Consider the following 26,004-nt stretch of genomic DNA (forward strand, 5'->3'; position numbering starts at 1 on the left):
GTTTTCATATGTTGATGAATGTCATATTCCTCTTCTTTACAGCATGCTGATGTATTCGTTTATGTTCTTTTAAAAATGCAATGTAACAAATCATGAAAGTAAAAAGTCTTGGAAGGATCCGTTGTCACACCCAGACCTGGATCAAAAAGTTTCCCAGAGCATGCGTTAATCGGTGGACGACATAACTATGACGAATAGTTTGTTTTTGTTAAAATGGTCATCGGTGCAATATAATAAAACCATGAACATAAATGTTTGCAATACTTCTAAATAAAATATAGACATTAAATAATGTCACTACACTTATAACATAACTTCAAATGGTAATGCATATATATAAGCTAGTTCACGAACATCCTTTTAATGTCATAATAATGTTACTAGGGAGTGTGACACAAATATTTGTGTATTTCAATGAAAAACTTTATATTTGAAGATTTTAAACTATATAAAAAAATAGTTTTAATTTTAAATTAAAAACACTAAGTTATAATTTTAAAATATTGTATATAAAAACATATTATTTAATGATAATAATAATAAAATTAGAATTTAATGAATAAATTATTAGTAATATATATATATATATATATTAAGAAAATTGGATGGACTTCCTAAATCTTGGTAATGACCTTTTAAAGTCATCTATAAAAATATGATGTTTTGTCTTCTCAACATGTTCTACAAATATGGTGTTTTGTCTTCTCAACATGTTCTACCAAAGCTCATGAGTGAGTCATACCATGTTTTACGTCAACCACATGCTCCTGAATCCTATGATTTATGGAGCTGCCATTTTCTCACTATAACACCTTGATTGATATATATGACAACTAGTAAACAAACTAGGAACAATGAGATAATGCTTTCAACAAATAAGCTTGTGAAAATGATGCCTATAGACATATATCAACCAGATTTATTAATATAATTGTGCTAATAAATTTATATATAATAAAAAACATACCTAATTTATCATATAAAAAAAACAATAAAAATGAAAAAAATAAAATAAAAAAATCAACAAATAACCATAAAAATGAAAAAGGGAAAAAAATGTGTAATGTTTCAACTAAAGGGCAGACATTACAAGTAAGAAAGATATATGGATAGACAATGTTGACGAAGTCTCTTTTTATAGTTTCCATAAACCAGACATAGAGTGGATTCAACTCTTAGGGTGGAATACTGTAAGAAGTCGAGAGATACCTAATGCATGGAACTCAAAACAAAATCAAATTATATATTTGCGGATCACCACTATAATTAAGAAACGTATGATTCTAACTCCATAAAATGAAAATATTGTATGAAAAACATATCGTTATGCGCAATAACCTGCATTATTTACAGGATTCGTATCCATTGTAATCTATATCGACCCGTTGAAGCTCACTTTCTAAATTGCTTCCTGCAGTGGCTGTTCTTTCCTAAAGGAGTAGACATTGAAGTTACTGTGATCATGGTCGTAACAACATGATCGGACAGGCCTGTGATCTGTGTATCTCTTTAAGAAATGTGTGTACCAGCGAACAGAAAGATTTGGGTACCTCTTCAAATCTCTATGTTTGAAATCCACGTAATACAGCCCGTAGCGGATTGTATAACCATAAAAAAACTCGAAACTGTCAACCAAACTCCACACAAAGTATGCGCGGGTGTTTGATCCATTCCTGCACAAACTTCCACTCCAATTTGGTAAGCACTCAGCCATCACATCCTATGTTGTCAAACAATTTCATATAAAAAAAATGTAGACTTTTATCTTAACTACTATGGAATAGAATAAAAAACATTTTTTAATAAATTTTGAGAAAAATAAAGGAAAATAAAAAATAAAAATCTCTAAAAAAAAAAATGAATTTATACTCTTCCAAATTTAATAAAATATACTTGTCTCCTTATTATTTTGCAAAGGAAAAATATAAATCTTTCAAATTTAATAAATATACTTGTCTCCTTATTATTTTGCAAAGAAAAACTACAAACAACATTTGAAGCTGGAATGTGATATGGTATTTGGCTAATGTACCTGACAGCTGCAAGCAAGCTTTGAAGATAATCATGGAGGTAGGCTGCCCTTGCCTTATCGTTTAATGCGTCCGCAAGTGGAAGAGATTCATTGTTGGACCGCCCATATCCTACTCATGGATGTGAACACAATTCAAAACAGGGTCATAGAATTTTCAATACTGTAGTACAAGCACAAGAGCATACCGTTTTCATAAATGATTAGAGGAGGATTAGCATAATGTCCTTTGAAGTATTCCAATAATGCTTGCATTCCCCATGGAACAATAGGAAGTCCATCTGGAGCCAGCTTTAATCAATGGATTTAAAACAACAGTATGAAGATATTAGTCCACCCTCCATCCAGATGAACGTATTAAGTGGAGAGATGAATATATGATCATATGCCTACCTCACCAATAGGGATGCCATTTCGGTACACTGCAGTTATAAAATTGTAGATGGGTTAGAGTCCAAATCCTATTGGGAAAGAAATTTTTTTTGGGATCAGTATAAGATATCTACCTTATAATTAACATAAATCTCTTTAGACTTAGTACATTTAAAAAATACAAACCATTGTATATTTAAAAAGGACAGAACAACATCTAATAGGTGAGTTTTGAATATATGACCAGTTAATATAAATGATAATAAGATGTTTAACATCTCATTGTCAAATTTTAATGTAAACTTTTGCATGACAGTGTTCAGCTAGATTACAATTGTTATGGCCTGATAATTTTTTTTATCTTAATTTACAATCCTTTAAATCATAGAAGAAAAATTATTTCTTAATCTTTATATGCTGAATACGTAATAGTTTTATTTGTCTGTAGAGCATTCGATCAAAAGAGTACTGGCTCTAGTTATTAGTTTTTAATGACATTAGAGGCAGGTATATACCTGAAATGGTTGCCAACATATCTTCTAGAAAGTCTCTTGGGGTTAAATCCCTGTAACTAGGAGCATCCGAAGCATAAACAGTAGTATAATGGACGAGACCAATGAAATCGAAGGAGCCCCTCAGCTTTTCGGATTCTTGTTTGGTGAAAGAAGGCAATCTGGAGCCTACAATCTTCCTCATAGAAGAAGGGTAATCTCCATACATAACAGGCTCTATTATCCTGCTCAATCAGAGAATGAATTCACACATTAAGAATGGAATTTAGTCAAACAAACGGTACTGAGTGACTTTATCATTATTTGTTGGGGTTTCTAGTTCTGCCATTACCAGCCATACAAGAAATCTAAGATTATTTGAGTCGCAGCGCTGTCTTCGGACGAGTTTGTCATCGGTACAAACCAGGCTGCAAAGATGGAGATGCCGATGGAGCCCTTTTGCTTCTTCTGCAAATATGTTAAACGCCGTTAAACGAAATCAAAAGAAAAGTGTGATACTTCGGCTGTAAAATACCCATTTACTGGCAGTTACCAAACACTGCAAAGATTAAATACATGCAGTAAGGTAATGATTGACAGATTGTTTTTACAATTAAATATAACTAACTTGTTTGCTCCGCCTATGAAAATAAAAAGGTCTGACTATAAACATGAGTCAGTGATTAACTTACCACATTGTATTTAATATTTACCATAAATATATTAGTGATCATATTTCAATTCTACTCACTAATACAATGATTATAAAGATGGAAGGAATATATAAATGAAGTAGTTTGATCATGCTTTTTTTTCTCTGGAAATTCTGGTTATATTTTGAAGAAATTTGGTAAGATTTTTATAAATTTAAATAAAAATTGTCAAGTTTTATAATTTTAAGTGTTTTAGAGATTTTTGATCGTGCTGAATTTATTTCCATTATCAAAAACATGATTCAAACACGGCATCTACAAAGATTTTTGAATTTTTTTCCTCAAATTTCAACCACTTTTAACAATCAAAGCAATTCCTACTCCTAATTAAATCAGATAACCTGGGGCAGAAATGGATTAAAATATAGGACCTGGAACTTCTCCCTGTAAAGCTCTACTGTCACCGCATGGGATAACAAAACACGTTGACCAACAATGTATGGTTCCACTGTGGAGTTTCCAGCACTACAATTGCCAAACGGATAAGAACATCGTTGAGGTGGCCATACACCAAGATCATAACCCAGGATAGGAAATGCATTTGCTTCGTTAAAAGTAATCCAATACTTGACCCTGTCACCAAATTCTCTAAAGCAAACTTCCGCATATGCTTTGAAGTCCTTCCTGCACACAACACATGATCATGTCATTAATATAATATTTTTAAATTTAATCACACATTCCACTACTACATTAAGGTGTCTTATAGTTGTCTTATAATTGAATGGTTAATTTTTGGAAATAAAACCGGTCTAATAGTAAATTAGCAATTGCCCCAAAAGGTGCAAAGAGAGATCCATAGAAATGTTAAATTGAAAGAATTGTATTTTGGTTCAAAATAATAAATATTATAATAATTCAATCATTCGTACTAAATCTAGTCAATAAATTGCCCAAAATAAAATAAATCCTTAATCAAAATTATACAAATTATTATTCTTGGTTTCTCTCAATTATTTATATAATAAAATCCAATCAATCATTCAAAATTTTGTAATAATAACAATCCATATGGTTCACATGTGACTGTTGAAAAAATTTGAGCCACTAAATTACAATAGTCCAACCTAACCTAGAAATTCAATATAATCCAAACATATTGAATCCAAATATGATCTATATAGTAGTTCCATGGCAGTTAAATGAGCTTTGTCTCATAGGTGTTCTTCTATATAGCAGATCAAGGGAGTCTAAAGCAACACCTTGAAATGTATACACTAATTAGAATGCACAATGTATAATGGCAGTTCAATGCTATCATTTGTTAAAGTATTGAATGAGTAAACATTGATCAACTTTACAACTTACGACCTTTTAGCCAATGTAAAGGATCATTTGTGGAAGTAAATGGTACGTGGGTTGATTGTGAGATTAGTATATATAGGAAATACTCTCCTGTTTATTAGAATTTGCAGGCGCCAGTAAAATTAGGATTAGTGTGTTTGCTCTTTACAGATTTTACAGTGCAAGTCATTAGTATAAGAGAATTTTGGAATATTTGCGTTTTTACCAACTGTGTTGACGTTTCACACCACCAATCAAGGGCCCACTTAGAAATACAGTGGAGAAAACAGTGGAGAAAACAGAGTTGGCTAAAATTAAAAAAACCCAAACCAACACCAAAGATAAAAAGTCAAGCTAAACAAGCTTAAAGGAAGGAAGAAAATGAGAAACAAGCAGCTAAAAAAATTTAGCACATAAAGAACAAGAAACAATTAAAAGTTAGAGCAGCACTATGGGATTGCTCAATCAGTTGAACCAAAAATCTAAATACCTAAAAATAACCCGAAGGGTCAGCTCAATCATTTGAACCACCTGCCCAACTATTGTTGCAGATAAGATAAGCCATAAGTCAAATGATCAAATACGGTGCAGTAGGGATCCTCCTTCATCCCAGAGGAAATCAAGAACTAAGTTTAAGAAAGGGGTTTAGGAGAATCACCAAACATCAAGCAGAGGCGTGCCATTGTTTCAAGGGTTGAAAATTCCCAAGCCAAGAGAAATAAATTGACTTACAGTACTTGGGGACTCTACGGTTATAGTTCAGCATATGCAAAACCAATCAAGCCCTCGAGATATGTGTCTGGGTAGACTCATTCGTAGTGCTCAAGTGCCAGCAAGGAGCTTCAAAAAAATAGAATTCTACCAAGTTTAGACCTTCAGGAAAATGAAGTAACTTTGATAGACAATGGAAAGTTATGCATAAATGGGCGGGCTCCAACTATTTCACATCTTCCTTTAACATTCAAAGTACACAACATATCATAAGAATGAAGGAAACACGCATATTCAAGAGAAGTGGAGGAGCATCATTATGGTGAAAGAATGGGCACTAAAGTCCTCCCAGTATCTGGTAACCTGTCATTTACTCTGACGCATGGTGAAGTTTATCAACTCCGAGTGATGGATTGGAAGGCTGAGGGTGGGATTCTCAATCTCTGGAGAAGTCGATCACTAGTCAATGATCAACTGACCTTGTATCCATGTGTTCTTTGTGGCATGGTTTTGGGTTTCTCTGGTATTTGGTTCCTCCGTCTGTGGCGGGACATGGTTGCTCTTAAGCATCATTTGACTCTGTGTTTTGAGATTTTGCAGTCCAAAGTTGGATTGGGTAATGTTGGAGAATGTAGCTATGATCAGTCTTCATAATATTATTTTATTGATGTATTTTTGAATAATTAAAATTATTATTGACAAGCATGGCTTTTGAATAATTAAAATTATTATTCGTATTGGTCCAAAGAAAAATATAGAAGGGCATGTTCTTCGTGACCCTCTCAAAGGAAGAAAATTGAATTTTGTTAAGTGTCATTTACCCTACCAAGTTGCCAAGTCGGCCCCTCCTACCCCTCAAGTCGGCTCAGCTTAAGTGGCACCCTTTCGCATGGCTCGGAGACTATATATATAGCCCTCTCGCATTCCTTATTTGATACATCTCTCACACATATATTTCTGATCTCAGAGGCCGAAAACAGAAGTAAAACATATCTCTGATCTGCCCTTGCTCAAGGAGACTTGGAAGGTCAAGTAGAAGACAAAGCCTGAGGCATAATTTCCTGGGGTTTTGTGGCTCATTCCTATGGAAGTAAGTGTGAAGTCTGAGGCATATTACTCTGTGAAATAATGAGAAGTGGAACCATGTGAAGTTTGAGGCTTTTATTCTGAAATATAATGCTAAGCTCTGTGGCCTAATCTGAGGCTGAGGCAGAAGGCAAAATTCGGCTTTTGGAGAATTGAAGCAGACCTCTTTTGTGGAAAGATTTGAAAGCATTTTGTCTTGGTATGCTCGAGGGTTGACTCGGCACTTGGAGGTTGGTTATCTTAGCTACATTACTGGTTGGTTTGTATATGACTTGTTGTCTTGTTGAATTGATTCCATAAGGAAAGAATTGCTGGGTTTCTCCCCTTGGAGTGGGGTTTTCCATTTAACTTCTTGTGTGGCTGTCTCTTCATGTTTTTCTGTTGTAGTTCTCTGTATAATTGCTTTATGTTGCATAATAAATAAAAGAAAAAATCAACCTGAGTGTAAAATCATAACAAACAATTATCGAGTTAAGAGAACTACCAAAATTCAACAGGTAAGCTATTCTGTGGCAAATTGAATTGATTTAAGTGAAGGTTCTCTTCCCAGCAGGTGGCACAATATCTGTTGGGGAGATCTAGAAAAGAAAGGTGGGACACAATCATTTGGGTCGGTGTATTCTTTGTGAGTCCTCAGACCTTTGAAGAACCCAAATAATAAATGATCACCAAGTTGAGACACGCAAGTAGCCCTTTCATACTTCAACAGCAGACTGGCTATTCTTCTAATTGCAGATAAAAAAGTGACGGGGATATTTCTGGGAAATTGACATGTCAAAGTAAGCAAATACAGAAGGTAGAAGCAAACTGTATGACACTCTATGAGCTGGCTCTAGGCCTAGCCAGAAGCTCACACTTAAATGAAGACACTTTAGACTTTCTAGGGTCATCCCTCCAAAGACATCCATTGGCTTGGTTTGTATTGCAGTGAAAGATGAGGGAACTGTTCAGCAAACTTCTCGTGACATTGAGATCAGAAATACAGCTCTGGAATTCAATCTTCCGGCAGCCATCAAGCAAGAAGCCCTTGGCAGACATGATTTCATTTAAGTTCAGGTTTTTATTAAATACACTTTAACACTGACTTGTGAACATTGTCATATTAATTCTGTATCTTGATTTATATACAAATCCGTTTGTTAAATAATCCTTAATTCATCCTATATCAAGTTATTTGCGAACATTACAAAAAGAATATAAAAATAATATAGCATTACACTATCTGGGGATTGAGCCATCCCTCATAAGCATCTTCCAAACTTTGAGGCAGATCGAAGTGATACAATGTGATATGTGGCTCAAGACCTGCAAGATTTGTACCAATCAATCACAATGCAATGACAGCGTTGGCACTATTTGCCTTTAATGAAAGGCTGGAAAGCTAGAGTTCATGATGCTCTTCTCAATGATCATATTACCATGGTGGATAAGTTCGTTGATAAGATTATTGTAATATTCAACCCCCTTGGGATTGATGACTCCCCTTCCATCTGCAGGGATGCAATTCCTGTAAGTTGAAAATAATTATATTAACAATATACTGCTAGGTTTATCGATTGTACACGAAGAAACATATGTGTATGTCTGTTACCAGGTATAAGTCGAGACCAGGAGATAGAAAATTTGTAAGCGTCTAACCCCATTTCACTCATGAGAGCAACATCCTCCTGGCAAGTAATATCATCATCCATCAAAGCAAACACTAATTATAGATAAATAATAAGCTCTATGTCATCTCCTTATATACAAAATGTGAAGTAGTTAATTATCACAATCACATCTTTCTGTCAACAAAGAGAGGAGTAATAGAAGTTGTTACTTTATAATGGTGATATTGATCTGCTGCTACATCTCCTGTGCTTTTATCGGGCATGTTACCTGTAGATCATTCAATGCTTGATATTAATGTCCAAAAATGAACTATGGAAACAACATGGTTGAGTAAGGAGCGACCTGCGTGGGTGAAAGTATCCCAAATGCTGGGTTTTCGGACATCTAATGCTGCAGCCCCTTCAACCTGCACAGCCACATAGCCCGGCAAAGCTTACCATTAATTATATACACATTGTGTATATAACGTATAAGGCAGAGTCATGAGAACAAGGTAGGGAAGTAAGTGAAGTAAGCATTGGCGGACCTGGTAGGCAGAAGTGCCTGCGCCAAAAATAAAATCCGAAGGAAAGTCATGCCTGGTTATCACAGACTTCGACTCCGCTCGATAAATGTGAGGAGTAGTGAGAAAATAGAATCCAATTGACAGCCAACAGACCAGTGCCGATCTGTCTGCCATGCTAATAATAGCATACCAAATATTTCGTGGAACTCTGATAAACTAAAAGGCAGGGCTAGTAATAAAGAACGATAATTGAGCTGTGGATCAAGAAGAAACCAAGAGCATGAAAATGAGATGTAACACGACACGACACAGTGAATGATATTGAACAGTAACAGAAGGAGGATCACAACAAAAAACCAGAGAAGCCCCTGCACTTCTTTAACCATGATCTGCTCGGCCCTGCAAAAACAGATTCCGCTTGGCTATTAGATACCCTCGCCTCATTATTTATTTCTTCTCGGCCCTCGGTCCCTAATAATGTGTCTTCAACCCTGCCTATAGGTAGAAAGAACAAAATCCCTTCAACCACAAGCGTCTCTTTCGTACTTTTGATATGAAGAAATACACAAGAGGTGTATTTCTAGAGACATATTGTTGTGATAGCGAAACTCAATGGTCCTCCACGGTGGTGTCCAGCTGAGTGGATTAGGGTAAGCCATGGACGCATATGGATGGGTTTCCAGACTATGGAGAAAGGCGTGAATGATGAATACGCCACCAATTTCCAGCGACAAAAATATAAAATATATTTATAGTTATAAATTTTATAATAAATATTTTTTTCCCTTTACTATATATTTATCTATACATATTATTTTAAAATAAAAAATATAAATTAAATTTTATATAAAAATTAAATTAAATTTTATGTATATGATTAAATTTTAATTAAAAGTATTTAAAAATTTTATTCAATTAAAAATATATATTAAAAAATAAAAATATAAAATATTTAGAATAAGTTAATTAATTTCACAAGTAAATATATGATGATGATGGTTGTTAACAATCACTGAGACCAAATTATGTGCTCTCTCTAAAACCTGCAAGTCTCGGCTCCCTCTCTGCAGCGAGATCCGCACTTCGCGAGTTCTGAAGTCTGCGCCCGCGCCCGCTCTCTCCGGCAGCTGATCCCTGCGGGCGTGCCCGCAGAGGGCTTGACTCTGATCTGCGGGTGTTCAGGATTTTAGGCTAGGGTTGGGCTCCTGCTGCATGGCTGCCCCTGCGGCGGCCGGCCTCAGGCCCGATCCTATGGAGACGCAGGGACATTTCAAGGATCCGCCTTCTGCACCTGCCTTCGACGCATTCAACCTGCTTCTGGCCAGTCTGCCTCCGAAGAAAAGAAGTGAAGCATCAAAATTCGTTAAGAAGCTCGACGAAATTCCTGAGATCTCGTTACCTCCAGAGACACCCATTCAAGTAGCTTTATCTCTGGCTGATCGTGGTCTCATTGGCCAATTCACGGGACTTTGGCCCTCTCCAAAAACTACTGAGCAATGGGTTAATAGGAACTGGGCTCCTCTGATCAAGCAAAGTGTTACCTCTTACTTTCTTGGGCGAGGGTACTTCCTCTTCGAATTCACCTCCAAAGAAGACAAAGATCTGATCTTCCAAAATGGGTTGTATTTCATGGGCCCTCAGGGCCTCTACTTGAATAAATGGACTTCGGACTTTGATCCGGCTGTAGATGTTCCCAAGGCTATCCTGGTGTGGGTTCGTCTTCCAAACCTACCAGTCTATTGCGGGAACTGGGATTCCTTGAAACACATCGGCAACTCTGTCCAACGCAAAGCCAGAAAAAGGGAACGAAGAGGGCTGGAATCAAGTCAAGCGAGTAAAATTTAACCACAAAGGGCAGAAACCGGGAGGACCCACTGGGAAAGGCTCTCTCCAAGCTAATGCTCAACGTCCCCCTCCCAAAAAGGCGCAAGAAAACAAATTTGATCCTTTAAGCCAGCAGACAGAAGATACTCTGGAGATCGAGACCCAAAAACCAGTTTCTCCAAGCAAAGATACTCCCTCAGCCCCCAGCAAAGGAGCTGAAGAACCCAAAGGTATGACTTCAGAAGCTGAGGAAGAAGAGCAGGAAACAGACAAGTCAGAGGAGGAAGGAGAAATAGGAGAATCCCAAACCTCGGTAAGAAGATCTACAAGAGGTCGTAAAACTGACAGGGAAAAAAGAGAGCAGGAGACTTACAAAGACAAGCTACAAGGCAGCCAGCCAACTATGGAGAAATTGCTAGCCTCAAAGCCTAAGATGTTGAAAAGTCAGCCCCAAGGCTCCAAGGGAGCCCATCAAAAACATAAATAATGAAGGTAATCTCCTGGAATTGTAGAGGTATGGGGAGAAAAGTTAAGGAAGAAGCCATGAGAAGCTTAATAAGAACTGAAACTCCAGACATACTTCTCGTCTAGGAGACTAAGCTGGAAGATATAGTCTTCCTCCAAGCATGCAAGAAACTTTGGTTTAAAAGTGAAGCAAGAGCAATTCTTTGTCCGAAGCGCCTTGGGAGGGATTGGCACTCTATGGAACGCCAACAAATTTACAGTCATCTGTGAGGCAAGTAATACTCATTGGTTGCTGCTGAAAATGCAGAACTTGGACACCGAGGAAATATTTTGCCTCTTCAATGTATATTCTTCAGTCAACATCGGGGAAAACATAATTATTGCTGGAGACCTCAACCTCACTCTTCATTCGTCTGAGAAAAGGGGAGGAAGTGCAGTTCGAGATCCGGCAAGGGAGTGGGCGGAGGATCTCATGCAGGACTGGGACTTGCTGGATATCAAACCCTCTTCCGGTAAGTTCTCTTGGTCTAACAAAAGAGTAGGACCTGGACATAACACTGCCAGATTAGATAGGTTTTTCATTCAAAGCTCCTATCTGTTACTTGGTCTTGAACCTAGAATGCACATTCTCGCTAGCAGTGTCTCGGATCACAAGCCCTTAAAACTAGAGCTCCTTGCCCATCTAGATCTTGGTCCTATTCCCTTTCGATTTAGCCCCCTTTGGGTCAAGGAGCCAAACTTCATGCAAATAATCAAGGATTGTTGGAATCAGCCCGTCAAAGGTTCTCCTTTTTTCATCTGGGAGGAAAAGCTTAGAAGGGTAAAAAGAGTGCTAAAACGTTGGGCCAAATCTCTGTCCAACCTAGCTACAGAAAGGAAAGCTATTAAAGCCTCTCTTTCCTCTCATCAAACTTATATGGAAAGCGCTACAGTCACAGAGGAGCTGTTAGAGAAAGAAACGCAGCTGCAACAGAGCTTTCATAAGGCCTGCCTAGCTGAAGAAGAATACTGGAGATTAAAATCCTGGAATCTTTGGCTTAAAGCAGGGGATAGGAACACTGCTTTTTTCCATAAACAAGCCAAGTCCAGGAAATGATTCAACATTATCTCTGAGATCAAGGAGGATAACGACATTCACAAGGACTTTGCAGACATTAAGAAAGCAGCTTTTTCTCACTTCCAAAACTTGTACAACGAAGATAAGGATCTGACCCATCATCCAGATCTGTTAGACGTCATACCTTCAGCAATCACTCCTCGTATGAACAGGCTACTTGAGGACAAAATCACTAAAGATGAAGTCAAAAAGGCCCTCTTTGAGATGGATCCGGACAAGGCCCCGGGGCTGGATGGCTTCTCTGCCAGGTTCCTTCAAGCTTGTTGGCCGATTGTTGAAAAGGACCTTCTCAAAATGGTCCAAAAGTCCCAGAATGCTCAGAAAATAGGAGGCAGTACAAACTCCGCCTTCTTAGCCCTTATACCCAAGGAAAAAGGCGCCAACAACTTCAGTAGATTCCGTCCGATTTCCTTATGCAACACTGGGTACAAGCTAATCACCAAAGTAATTGCAAATAGACTGAAGCCCATTCTTCCCAGAATAATTCTGGAGAATCAAGGAGGCTTCATTAAAGGAAGGCAGATCGTGGACAACTTCACCCTAGTTCAAGAGGCAATCCACTCTAGTCTTCTTCGAAAAGAACAAGGTATGGTGATCAAACTTGATTTAGCAAATGCCTTTGATCGTGTAAATCATAGTTTTCTTTTAAAAGTCATGAGCAAGTTTGGTTTTGGGGAAAACTTCATTAAATGGGTCCGGGCATGCATCTCAGAGCCATGGATTTCTCCTCTTGTAAATGGAAGAGCCACTGATTTTTTCAAAGCTTCGAGAGGACTTAGGCCGGGGTGTCCCTTTTCCCCTATGGTTTTTGTCATTCAAGCCTCTATTCTTAGTTTTCTGTTAGACAAAAAGATGCAAGATCAAGAAATTAATGGACTCTGTATTGCAAGAGGGGTTAAAAACATAAACCATGCCTTATTTGCGGATGACACTCTCTCACCTCTGCCTCTAAATTTAAAGTTGTGTTGGATGAATTTAGTGAGGTCTCAGGCAGCGTTGTAAATAAGAACAAATGCCACATCTTCAGCTGGAATACTACGCCCAGATTGCTCTCCGTTATCTCTCGATGTTTGGGTTTTGCAGCCTCCTCTTCTTGGACCTCTTTCAAATATCTGGGCCTCCCTGTTTTTCATAAGAAACTTACAAGCAAAGATTGGCTCCCTCAGCTTGAAAAATTCAAGTCCAAGATCCAAGCCTGGGGCTACTCCTGGCTCAATTCTGCAGGCAAGTTTGTCCTAATAAAATCCGTTCTCACTAGCCTTCCTCTATTCCACTTTGCTGGGCTTCTCTCTCCAGCAACCATTTTAAAAAAAATGGAAGAGTTCATGCGCAGGTTCTTCTGGAAGGGCGGAAAACAGAATGAAAAAAAGATTCCCCTCATCAGCTGGGAAACCATCTCCAAGCCTCTATGGGAGGGTGGATTGAACTTCAAAAATCTCTGTTAGCAAAATGTGGCTATGGCAGCTAAGATCGTCTGGAGGATCATTGCGCCCAAGCCTGGCTGGGCCCAATTGGCTCTCTGGAAAAAGTATTTCAGAGGTCCGCGTTCAAGCTGTTTAGACAATGTGATTCACATGCCCAACTCGTCCTTCCTCAACCTGTTTGTTAAAGCTGCTCCCTTAATCAAAGCACATTCCTACTGGATCCCAGGCAATGGAAAAAAGATAAATATATGGACTGATAAAATCATGAATAAGGACCCTATTGAAGACAGAGCTTCCATTAGAGCGCTGCGATGCTGGATGGACAGAGAGGGCCTGTGTACGTTGTGGGATATATCCCATTGGAGCGACTCTGTTTGGGCAGGCTGGAAAAACATTGAAGTGCCGGTTCATCTACTCAAAGAATGGTCCACGTTGCTTGATCTTCTTCATGGCTTGGCGCCCACACACATGAGGAAAATATATTTGAAAGGTTGGGGGTCGAATACTAGAGGCTATGCTGTCTCCATGGGATATATCAAGCTGAATGAGAGACCTTACGTCCCCCCCGACCCAGCTCCTTGGCAGGGAGTTTGGAATTTCCCTTCATGGCCCAAGGTCGATTTCTTTGCTTGGCTTCTTTGCCATGGCAGAATTCTAACATATGACATCTTGTAGAGAAAAGGATTCCACGGTCCCTCCATATGTTCGCTGTGCAAAGAAAACGCAGAAACAACAGTCCACTTAATTCTTGAGTGCAAATTTTCTAAGCAGATCTGGTTCTCCTTCATTCATAATTTGGATCCCAACTTTCAGCTGCCTTGTTCCACTGCCGAACTTTTTTCAAATTGGGCAATCAAATATCCTGGCCAGCCTCCTAAAAATCAGGTAATCAAAACTGCATGGGCTATCCTTCCAAAGATTCTTTGTTGGCAGATATGGCTTGAACGGAATAGAAGAATTTTCAGAAACACTATGCAGAATCACAAGGTCTTAGAAATCAAAATTAAATGCCATATTAAGGAGTGCTTGACAGATATAAAAGATGACTCCAATCTTAGCCAACAAGACATTGCTTGGGGATCATTCCTTGACTTGCAATTTCAACCAGCAGTCAGAAATGCTCCTTCTCTTCAGGACTGGCAAATAAGGAAAACTGAAATAGATTTTCAAGACTGGCTCAAAGTGCACTCAAGACATTCTCTCTTCTTTGATGGGGCAGCAAAGGGAAATCCGGGCAAAGCTGGTGCAGGAGGTGTTGTGGTAAATCCTTCTGGGGAAAAAATTCATTCCTTTGCTCAGGGGCTTGGACATTCAACTAGCATTCAAGCTGAGGCTTTGGCCCTCTTTCAAGGCCTCAAGATCCTCAAAGAACTAAATATAAGTGAAGCTATTGTTATAGGCGACTCCCAGATCATTATAAACGCAATGATTTCAAACTCCCCAGCGTTGGATCTTAATCTAGCAAGGCTGATATCCAGAATCAAGGGCTTAGAAAACACTTTTTAGAAGCTGAATTACTATCATGTATTGAGAACTCATAATAAAGAGGCGGACAATGAAGCCAACAAAGCTGCCCTTCTCTCTACCGGGGTCAAGATGAAAGGCGAAGAGGGATCATGGGAACCCATCCCATAAGCTGATTATTGTCATGTTTTACTACTTACTCTTAAATAAATTTGTTGGTATCTTCAAGTGGGGAAAAATCTCTAAATTTGAAAACATAAATCCCTTATCAAGGAAGAAGTCTTCAAGCTTCAGCTGCACTCTCATTCTCAGCAGAGCGATGCAACAGGACACAGAAGTCCTTAATGTAATCAAATTTTTGGCATTCAGGCCAAGATGAATATAAACACCCCATAACCGTTTCTATAAAAAAAAACAATCACTGAGACCAAGCTTTGGTCTATCAAACCTAAAGAAATGAATTATTTAGTTTGATTTAAAATTTTATTCTTATGCTCAAAAAGCTTGGAGAGAAGCCTCCCGAGCTCACTATAATTTTGACATCGTAAAAGGCTAGGAAGGTCATATTGCGACGAAGATTATGAAACTGAGATCTAATGTGGTTGTACACAGGGCACTCTAAGAGGAAGTGATTTTCATTCTCGATGTTCATATTCTTACAAAGATGGTAGATCCTTTCCATCCATGGTGTTTTAGGAACTGCCATATATATATATAATAAAAAATAAATTATATATATATATATATATATATATATATATATATAATTTATTTATTATTATTATATATATCTATATATATATATATATATATTATTTGGTTTTATTTATGAAAACAAGATTAAATATTATTAAAAATATTTTTTTTAAGATATAGTTCCACTAATTATTATAGGAAATATTAACTATTTCTTTTTATTTTTATTTTTATATTATTTACATTGCAATAGTTTTTTATTTTTTATTTATTTTGAATTAACGTTTTATATTAATTCAAGTCTAGAATACGTCGTGACAATCACAGATCACAAAATTATGGTCCTCATTCCAACCACACTTAAAAATAGAACCACATTACAAATATGCTGAGAGAACTAGATAGTTAGAAACAAATAATTCAAAATAACTGAAAAAATCCCTAAACCTAAAAACACCCAATCTTCATCACTAATGCCAAAGGAGGATCAGGGCATGATCACCTTGCCTATTACCAGGAGCCAAGGGAGCATGGAAATCTTCGTGAACATGCGCTTCCATATGATCAATTCAGACTTCCAAGTGCACTAGAATTTCTAAGATCCTTATTTTCCCACAATGCAACAACACCACATTATCTAGCATACACCACTAGTTCTGTTGGAGGTTGTTCATGAAACGATAACCTCATTCCTATCCTCATGCCAAACTCGGTCCATTTTCTCCAAAAGATTTGAAATCTATCAAAGTACATCATTCAAGAAATCGAAGGGAGGCGACATCTAAATTCTGCCTGGAGAGTGCACAATGAGTTGATCAACCTCCTCCCCTAGACCACGGTTTGCTTCAGGATGCACTACTCCATGGCCTCATGGACCCATGTCCCAGTGGGCTCAACCTTTCTATAATTTAACACTCTCGCTTAGCAAGAAAAGGGTTTTGAACAACCCCAATCCTACTCCTATGGAACTCAAACTTTCCCTTGACAAAGCCTTTGTCAAAATGTCTACATCTTTATCCTCTGTAGGAATGCACTGTAACATGACAATCCTCCTCTCCACACAATCTCTCAAGTGATGGTACCTGATGTCTATATGCTTAGACCTATCATGAAACACTAGAATTTCATAGAGTTTTATACAACTTTGATTATCACAGTGGATCAATGTAGGATCCATCCCATGACTGAAGAGACCAACTAGGATCTTGCTCATCCAAATAACCTCGCATGTTTCTTGACTAGCAAACATATACTTGCCCTCTGCTGACCTGAGTGCTACATATCTCTGTTTCCTACTATACCAAGAAACAAATTCTTACCCAACACTGAAGACAATTCTCGATGTGCTCTTCCCATCTGAGGGATTCCCTGCCCAATTTTCATGTGAAACCTTGGAGCTTCACTCCATTAGTCTTCCTATACCATAAACCAAAATTTGTTATGCCTCTAAGGTACTTGAGAACATGTTTTACTGCTTTCTAGTGAAGCTTGGTAGGCTCCACCATAATCTGACTAAGATGATTAACAACAAAATAGATATCAGGCCTTTTGTTCACCAATTACATCAAGGACACCACCATTTTTTTGTAGATAGTCCCATCTACTACCTCACCTGTATAAGAGTCCTCTTTCCTCTAGTTAGTACCTAGAGGAGTATCCATGGGTTTGCAATCTTGCATATGGAATCTTTGAAGGATTTCAAAGGTGTACTCCCCCTGTCCAACAAATATCTTTCCATCTCCCTGCCACACCTCCAAGCCAAGGAAGTAGTGCATCAAACCCATACCCTTCATATCGAACTCTCTTGCAAGGTTCTCCTTACAATACTGGATCAAACTTTGATCTCCTATCAAGATCAAATCATCCACATAAAGGACTAACATGAGAATACTGCCATCTATCATAATGTAGTAGAGATTGGCATCTGCTTCACTCTTTGTAAATCCTAATCCACTTAGATAGGAACCTATGTGAATGTACCAAGCACGAGGTGCCTGCTTGAGACCATAGGGGGCTCTCTTGAGTCTATACACATGTGCCTCCCTATAAAATGTCTCAAACCCCTTGGAATTCTCAATGTAAATATCTTCCTCAACCACTCCATTGAGGAAGGAAATTTTAACATCCATTTGGTGGATTCTCCACCCCAATTGTGTTGCCAATGCAAGAATGGTTATGGTAGAAGAATATCTTGCCATAGGGGAAAGAATCTCCTCATAATTAAATCCATCCACCTATGAGAAGCCTTTGGCCACAAATATAGCCTTGTACTTATCAACAATTCCATCAGCTGCATTTTCATCTTGTATAACTACCTGGAACCAACAACTGACTTGTTTTCAGGTCTAGGCACAACCTCCCAAACATTGTTCTTCATGATGGAGTCATACTCCTCCACCATGGAATCTATCCATGATTGTTGAGAAATATCGTCTCCAAAGGAAGATGGCTCATAATCAATTAGTTATTTCATGAGTGCTATATATCTTGTATATATGTCACATAATCTCCTTTATATGCACAAGGAGCTAAGAGCTCCAACCTACTCCTGAGATTCCTGCACCAACCTATCAACCATCTTGGTCCTCTTCCTCCCTTCTATGGAAGGGTGTGTGTAAATGGGTGCCGCCACTCGGCCTGCTCTCTACTCCTCCACATCCTCCTCCTGGAATGTATCCTTACCTTTGAGAAAGATGTCTCTATGGATCTAACTAAGGCTCCTCCTTTGGAACTAAAAATATCCTTTAGTAATATGCTCAACTTTTTCTTTAGAGATCTCCCCGTGGCTTTCTCCTCATCAAATATCACATCCCCCCTCATCATAGTCTTCCTGAGTGAGGGCATGTTCACTCGATAAATATGAGGAGTCTCTATGTATATTATAAAGATCTCTCTCTCTACAGTGGGCTCCAACTATTTCCTGCTATATTTAGATACATGACAATAGAATATTGATCCAAAAATACCAAAGTGGGAGACATCCGGCTTGCTCCTAGAGAAAGCCTCTTAAGTTGTAATCATTCCAAGAATTTTGTGAAGGTTCCTGTTCTGCAAATAAATAGTTGTATTGCAAGCTTCTTCCCACAAGGATGTTGGCAATCCCTAGTCATGCAACATTGCTATAGAAACTCCTATAATACTTCTATTTTTCTTCTCTGCAACCCCATTTTTCTATGGGTTGTGGGATGTAATTAAATCCCTTATAATACGCTCATTGACACGTAATTCTTTGAAGGCATTAGACACATACTCTCCTCCATTATCACTTCTTAGGGATTTAATTTTATTTCCAGTCTTGTTTTCAACTAAGCATTTAAATTCAATAAACTTTGAATATACCTCATATTTTTTCTTCATAAAATAGATCCAACATTTGTGGGAAAATTCATCTATGAAGATCACATAATACCCATGATTTGTAGTTGAGATTGTGGAAAATGGTCCACACACATCTTAGTGAACTCGCTCCAAGATATTTCCAGCTCTGTTATCTTGGCCTTAGAAGGAAGATTTAAAATATTTCCCAAGAGTGCATCCCTTGCAAACATCATGTTGATCAAGGGCACATTTTGGAAGTCTAGTGGTGATATGTTGCATTATTTTCAAAGCTCCATGGTGTAGATGCCCCATGTGCCTATTCCAGAGCTCTCCAACATCTCATCCCTAAACATGTTCTTCCTTGCTACTCAATGCAATGTGTGCATCCACCTTTAGCTTGTAGAGAATTTTAACTTGAACACCAATTTGTTTTACTTGTTCAGTAGGAACTTGCTTTATATATGCCTTCCATTTACTAAACACCACATCATATCCTTTGTCTTCAAGTAAAACTACAAAAATTAAAATTTTATTCAGACCAGAAAAATACATTACATTCTTTAGTTGAATATGGGATCCTGACTCCCTTTTAATAGTGATAGTGCCAATCCCTTTGGTTCTATACCTTGCATCATCACCAAGCTCTATGCGTAATTGTAGGTCCTTCTCCTCTAAGTTGTTGAAGAACTCCTTATTTCGTGTGATATGAAATGAAGCACCAGAGTCTAAGTACCTGTTGAAGCCATGAACATCGTTGCAACAACATGGGGGAAAACCACTGGGTTGTGGACTTAAATACTATCCCTTATCCATTTGGATTAGTGGCTCTGACTGGATATAATGGGATCAATTTCCCAAAAAAATGTGATAGGATGGATAGGGTGTTGATTACCAAAAACTAAGTGATAGATGGGGTGGTTTTCAATTGAAATACATGTATATTTAACCTATCTATATATTACCTGGGATTTTACTTATACTTATGCGATCTACAATGATTATCTTTAGTGTATGATAATGAAGATTAATCAAACACTAACAGAAATGAAAAGCCTTTAAAATAATTATTTTGATTAAATAGTTAATCAAAATAATTGTTAAACATATATCGCATCAAATATCGTTCAAACATTTTTTCATCAATGTATTAAAGATAACAGTCCAAGCATGTTCAGAAGTGAATGAATACAAAACTACATGAAAAGAGATACATATGATAAACAATATAAAGAGAAATGGCTATCAATTCATAAACAAATAAATACACAATGATAGAAGTACCCGATGCATATAACTCTTCTCATGAAGTAAATAGCTCTAGTCCAGTCTTTTTCATTAAGATGGTTTCCAAAAGTACAAAAGTGCAAGCTTCCAAAAGCCTTCTTCATAAAACATCAAGACTCTGATAGATTCATTCTAGTAGGATAAACTTTGAAAGTACATAAGTGAAAGATTTTAAAGTGTTTCTTTATAAAATTGGGTACCCTTTCTTCAAAGACATGAAATGGTTTATCTAATAAAAATAAAGTACAACAATAGATATTACGTGAAAGTTCTAAGGAGGTTTAAACAAATATCCTTAAAATAAGTGAAAGAAGTACATAAAACATAAATTATTGAAATGATGACCTCAAGTTTGTAATGGTGTCTATTCCTTCATTCGTTGTCTAAGCTCGTAGATATCCATCATTGGCTTGACTACAAGAGGCTGAATTTTCCTCATGCGCAATTGTCCTGTATACACTGCATCTGAGAGAGTAGGAAGCATGTGCATGGATGAGTCAACGAGGTAGCATAGCATTAGCCACTGACTATGTGGCTTTATCAGATATCTCTAATATACTTCCTAGTCAAGTTTTGTTAGCTATTTAATCGCCTCTTCTCTTGCTCTGAAAGTTTCTTGCCAGTGTGTTTCTAGGGCTCTGATATCGGGGAGACTCCCAGGTGGGCATTCCCATATCAAATTAGCATTGGGAAAATTATCATTGATGGTTTCAATGATATTATTTGCAGCATCAGTTGCTCTTGAAACTGCTCTTTCTGCTTTCTTTAGATGAATATCATAATCGGTAAAGAGGATGTCTTTATGAGATTCCTCTATCTTGGGAAGATCTATTACTCTGCTCTCTAGAGTATCTTGCCATGTTATGTATCGTGAAATCTTATCATCAATCTCATTAAAATTGATCCTTAGATCAAATGCTTGATTCATTAGTGAATCTCTTTCCTTGCACATTGTATTAATGATTGATATCTTCTGACATAATGTTTCTTGTTGCTTAAATAATAAATAATTGAGTTCTAATGCTTCGTTTATAAAATCCTCAACCTTAGGATTATCTTTCAACTGATCCATAGAAAACTACAACTGTTGTATTTGACTATCTTTGGCACTTGCTTCTACTTGGTATTGGAGCTTCAATTGGTCAAAGATCTGCTATAATTGGGCCATTTGTGCCTTCATTTGATGGTCGACACTCTGGCTTTCTTCTGCTAAATGTTGCTCTAATGGCTGTATTCTTTCTTCCTTCTCTCTTAACAATTATTTGACTTCCATTGCTTAATTGGGTCAGATGGTTCCTCATTCTCGGTTGCAAAATCACGAGGAAGGCTTTAACATATACCTTCTGTGGGTCTGGTATATGATACGTGCTCTTCAAGTCTTTTGATGTGAAGGACCCAATAACCGTTTGCCTTGAGGTCTGGAATGCCTGGTCGACAATGTTAATATTGTCTATTATCCATTTTACCATATCCCTGTATGGTAAAATCTTCGGTCTAGCAACAACTATGTGAGGGAAAGAACTTGCAGCTTCAAACTGGGAGGCTTTTGAAGAGGTAGTGGCGTCTGTTGTTGTTTTACTTTGGATTATCCTAGGACCCTCGCTCTCCAACAATTGTTACATGTTTTCCCATGAAGAAGTATCATTGTCGATAGTGCATGTCATGTCTAAGAAGAATGGGGGAATTTATGTTACATTAGATGTAGAATATTGTGTAGCTTCATTGGGTTTCTTTCCTTTCTTCAACTTAGTCATCTTGTTACACAATTATTTCTCGGGTGAAACCTGCAAATTGAGAATATAGAGGAATGAAGAGAAATAGGAGTTAAAAGTGGAAGCATACAAACAAATATAGCTTTGAAATGACAGAAAGGGAAGTTTAAATGCGAATCAATCGAAACAGGCCATCAAATATCCTTGGGATTTGAAATCATAAATACCATTAGAATCCCTTAATAACCAAAATCATGTCTTCGCGTGGTTATTTATTATTCATTAATATATTGCATCGCAAAACCTTTTCAAATGATAAATAAAACTTATTCTTTAATTAACCTGCCAATATGCGATGGCAATATCATTGTATCAGCTTATTAAGTATGAGAGATGTGCCATTGCGATAATCGCATCATTGTAATATCGCAATCGACAGTTTTGGGAGTAACGGAGAATGGATATGGTCGAAAGCTTTAAGCGATTGTGAATTTGTGAGAAGTGATTGGCATTGTAGTGGGCCCATGGGTTTATTATTAAGTGCGACTTTTGTTTTTTAGCTTTAGCTTTATGATTTTCCTTAGGCACATTCTTTAAGAAATAGCCTTATCACAATCATGGAAATTGGGAATGATACGAGCAGGGATCATGTTTATACTCTTGTGATTTATTCAAACGCAATATTTTTAAAGAGTGCATTTTATTGTTTTGTCGAGTCTGGTAGCTTATTGCGTTTCGCAATTGGGATGTTCCTCGGTCTTATGATATACCTCTTTTGTTATAAGATTTCGATGCGGGGAATTTTTTCCGTAAAGGAATATAATCAATACTTAAGCTTTTTTAAGGAATAGATATGTTATGGTCCTTGGGGGCTATCTTTTATCACAATCACAAGTTTCGAAAGGGTAAATGAAACTTTGTCTCTTTGAAACTTTGTGATATGTGATATTGTCGAGTTTTCTTTTAAGGTAAGACTTATTCAAGTCACTCAAGCTTTTGTGAGGATTCTTTTATTAAAAAATCAAATTTCTTCTTAACAAAAACCCTAAACTAAACTATATTCCTATGTTTTTCTAATTTTTAAGGGTCCCTATTTATTTATACAATAATCTCCTAAGCTATTTAAAAATAAATAAATTGGGGGTTATTGTACAACACAAAAATACCATACACTACCTCATACAATACTTTCCATGCAAGTAATGAGGGTGAAATCCAATTCAAATTGTCTTGTGAGAGCATCTCCTCGTGCTCCCATTGCAGGCTTCTTACTGGATTTCTTGTGTGGACACTTGGTTGCATAGTGTCCATACTCATGGAAGTGAAAACATTTAATTTTACTGAGGTCTTTCTTCTTGCCATGGTTCTGGTTGGATTCTGCCTTGCCTTGGGTCTTCTTTCCTTTAGCTTTCTTTCCTTTGTCTGCTAAAGAAAAGTTTACTTCCTCATCAATTATGGATGTGACACCATCTCTAGTGTTTCTTATAATCTCCTCCTGTACCAAGTCAGACCAAAGTCTCTCCTAATCTGCAAAATTGTCTCTTCCATTAAATGAATCCTAATAGCTATGCTAGGACTTCAGAAGACCAAGGAGTTCTAAGCTCACAAGTTCATATGATGACACATTTTCTCCAACTCCTCTAAGTTCATCTCTCGCTTGAGTGAACCTAGATAGGTATTGAACAAAAATTTCATTTTTATTCATTCGAATGTTCCTAAAATTATCTTGCAATGTTAATTTTCTAGCATCACTGCTACTTTCAAATAGATTTGTGAGGGTTTTCCACATAACATAATAAATTTTCTTCCCATGAAAATTTGAAACCACATGGGCTATGACTCCTTCCACGATAATCCTCCTAGAATTTGTTGTATCTTTCTTCCATTGAGCCAGCTGTTGCGCATCTGATGCTGCTAGTTTTGGAATATCATTTTGTGTATACTCTAATATCTCATTGCCATCCAACACAACTTCAATCTTGTCTTTCCAAGCAATGAAATTTGAAGTTCCCTCCAATGCATACTCAAGCCTCAATTAATTGAAAGACATTGTTACTGCACTCGAATTCCTGCACTTGTAGAATTTGAATTCGTGCACCACAAACTCTGTTATTCAAAATTTCTCTAAGAGATGATAAGGAACTTGGTTTCCATGTAGTTTTCAATAGCTATGATACCATGTAGAAATAAATTGAATTTTGCAGTTGCTACTGAAATCAGACTGAAATCAATAGACAAAAAATTAGTCTACTCAAGTTGCAGAAGGGAAACCATACAATAGAAACACATGTAATCATTTAATCAAAATGAAAATTCCTTTTACTAGGGAACCCAACTAGGAAAAACCCCTCCTATGTTTGTATTATATAAGATGAGAAAAATGATCTATTAGAATGACAACTTCAATCCTTTGAAGTTCAACCTGCAATGCAATACTAATCTCCTTCTACTGAGTCTGCTCTACTCAATACTTATGCAAAATAGGCCTCTTGATTCCTCCTATTTCTTTGCATAATTCCTACTCCAAAAGAATAGGAGAGTTCATATTTCCTTGCACAATTCCAAGGACAAATTAGCTCACCTTCTACATGCAAACACTGTACGCTCACTAGTATACAATAATGATTACATATATGCCTTTTTCTTCCACTCAATTAGGCAATTCAAATTGCATGCATGACTAGGGATACTTTTAGTAAATTTACTAGTTAGTTGAGATATCGGTGAGTTAACAATAGTTACAACTACTCAACTAAACTCATGTTAAATCTATTCTAGACTAGAGCTTAGATAACTAAGTTTCACTAAATATAACTCCACTAGATTGTTAGACCTTAGCAATAAACTCATGCACAACTCTACTTCTTGCCCACAAACTCAAATTGAATGACTTAATTGAGTAGCTTAGCCATTTTACTCCTGTTAACTACAACTAAAGTCATTTGCCTTAAGTGGAAATTCAAGTTTGTCCATTTGACTAAGGAACAAGTCAAATGAATCCTTTTCTTACTACAATTTAACACACCCAAATGATTTCCTGGGGAGTGTAGCTCTCAAGATCCTCTCCACTTCTCACCATTGAACTTATTGATAAAAACCTAACAAAATTTGACTGGCCAGCCAAGCAAAAAACCATTCAACCAAGAAAAATAGCAGAACTTCTCTTAAGAGCAGGATAACTATGACTTACCAAGGTATAAGAAGTTGTAAGAAACCCCCAATTTTCCATCCTTCCAACTTCCCCCAACTATTGGTGAACCACCCAAGCAAATACACCACTGCGAGACTCAGGAAGTTACCACCTCGAACCCTGATCCCACAACTTCTTACATTGTGTTTCCTTGCAAAAATTACCACCTGCACCTGGGCTGACTGAAATCCCTCTACCGATCGTCACAAAATGGTAGACAGGGGACGACATAGACAGAATGCCACCCTCCAATAACCAATGCTCAAAAAATACTACCAACACTAGTCCCATTACCCTCAACATTCAACAGAACTCAAAACCAAATGCTTGCAATGATATAACCCTCCACATATCCAAAAACATCGACCGATCCACGCTGAGAGAGGCATTCCTAGCACACTGCATTAAACCCTTTGCTATGTGGGTGAGGGTGATGAGCCCCCCATCAAACCCCTCCTGTCACTAGTTCTCACCCCCATCAAGGGAAAAGGGGAAATATCTATGATTAAGAATCTTGTTAGACATGTTTTTATAGATTAGCCTCCCTCTTAGCTCGAGGGCTAGAGTGAGGCTATTGGTACCAAGTAATCCCATAAGTATAGTCACTTAAGAGTTCACCAGGCACAAAGCCATTACAATAATTCTCATCATGTCACTGGTGGGGATCTGAACATGGGTGGAGAAGATACATTGTAATCGTTTTTTTAC

The 26,004-nt window shown here is 37.4% G+C and overlaps 2 protein-coding genes across 5 annotated transcripts; one reads left to right on the forward strand and one right to left on the reverse strand.

Moving 5' to 3' along the window:
- Window positions 1–1,219: 1,219 nt before the first annotated feature.
- On the reverse strand, window positions 1,220–9,347 carry LOC149201731 (beta-glucosidase 22-like). 4 transcript variants are annotated; one of them, XM_089402998.1, is made up of 13 exons: window positions 8,824–9,347; window positions 8,640–8,703; window positions 8,506–8,564; window positions 8,278–8,353; window positions 8,105–8,176; window positions 7,904–7,991; window positions 3,977–4,229; window positions 3,245–3,360; window positions 2,917–3,137; window positions 2,423–2,451; window positions 2,218–2,320; window positions 2,033–2,141; window positions 1,220–1,682 (listed from the first exon to the last, which is right to left on the reverse strand). In XM_089402998.1, exons 1-13 carry the CDS (start codon window positions 8,974–8,976, stop codon window positions 1,400–1,402), a joined length of 1,626 nt encoding a protein of 541 aa, XP_089259124.1. In that variant the 5' UTR covers window positions 8,977–9,347; the 3' UTR covers window positions 1,220–1,399. The 4 variants fall into 4 exon arrangements, with proteins under 4 accessions (XP_089259124.1, XP_089259125.1, XP_089259123.1 ...); XM_089402999.1 differs by having other exon boundaries at window positions 1,220–1,673; window positions 8,824–9,346; XM_089402997.1 differs by lacking the exons at window positions 8,640–8,703; window positions 8,824–9,347 and having other exon boundaries at window positions 1,220–1,673; window positions 2,033–2,102; window positions 8,506–8,583.
- Window positions 9,348–14,604: 5,257 nt separating this feature from the next.
- LOC149201732 (uncharacterized) lies at window positions 14,605–15,138 on the forward strand. The gene has a single exon (XM_089401344.1). It carries the CDS (start codon window positions 14,605–14,607, stop codon window positions 15,136–15,138), a length of 534 nt encoding a protein of 177 aa, XP_089257470.1.
- The last annotated feature ends 10,866 nt before the right edge of the window (window positions 15,139–26,004 follow it).

The sequence above is a fragment of the Pinus tabuliformis genome, chromosome 2_1, assembly GCF_031772625.1.
Source record: "Pinus tabuliformis cultivar Carrire ecotype Pingquan chromosome 2_1, CPIR1, whole genome shotgun sequence".
NCBI lineage: Eukaryota > Viridiplantae > Streptophyta > Pinopsida > Pinales > Pinaceae > Pinus > Pinus tabuliformis.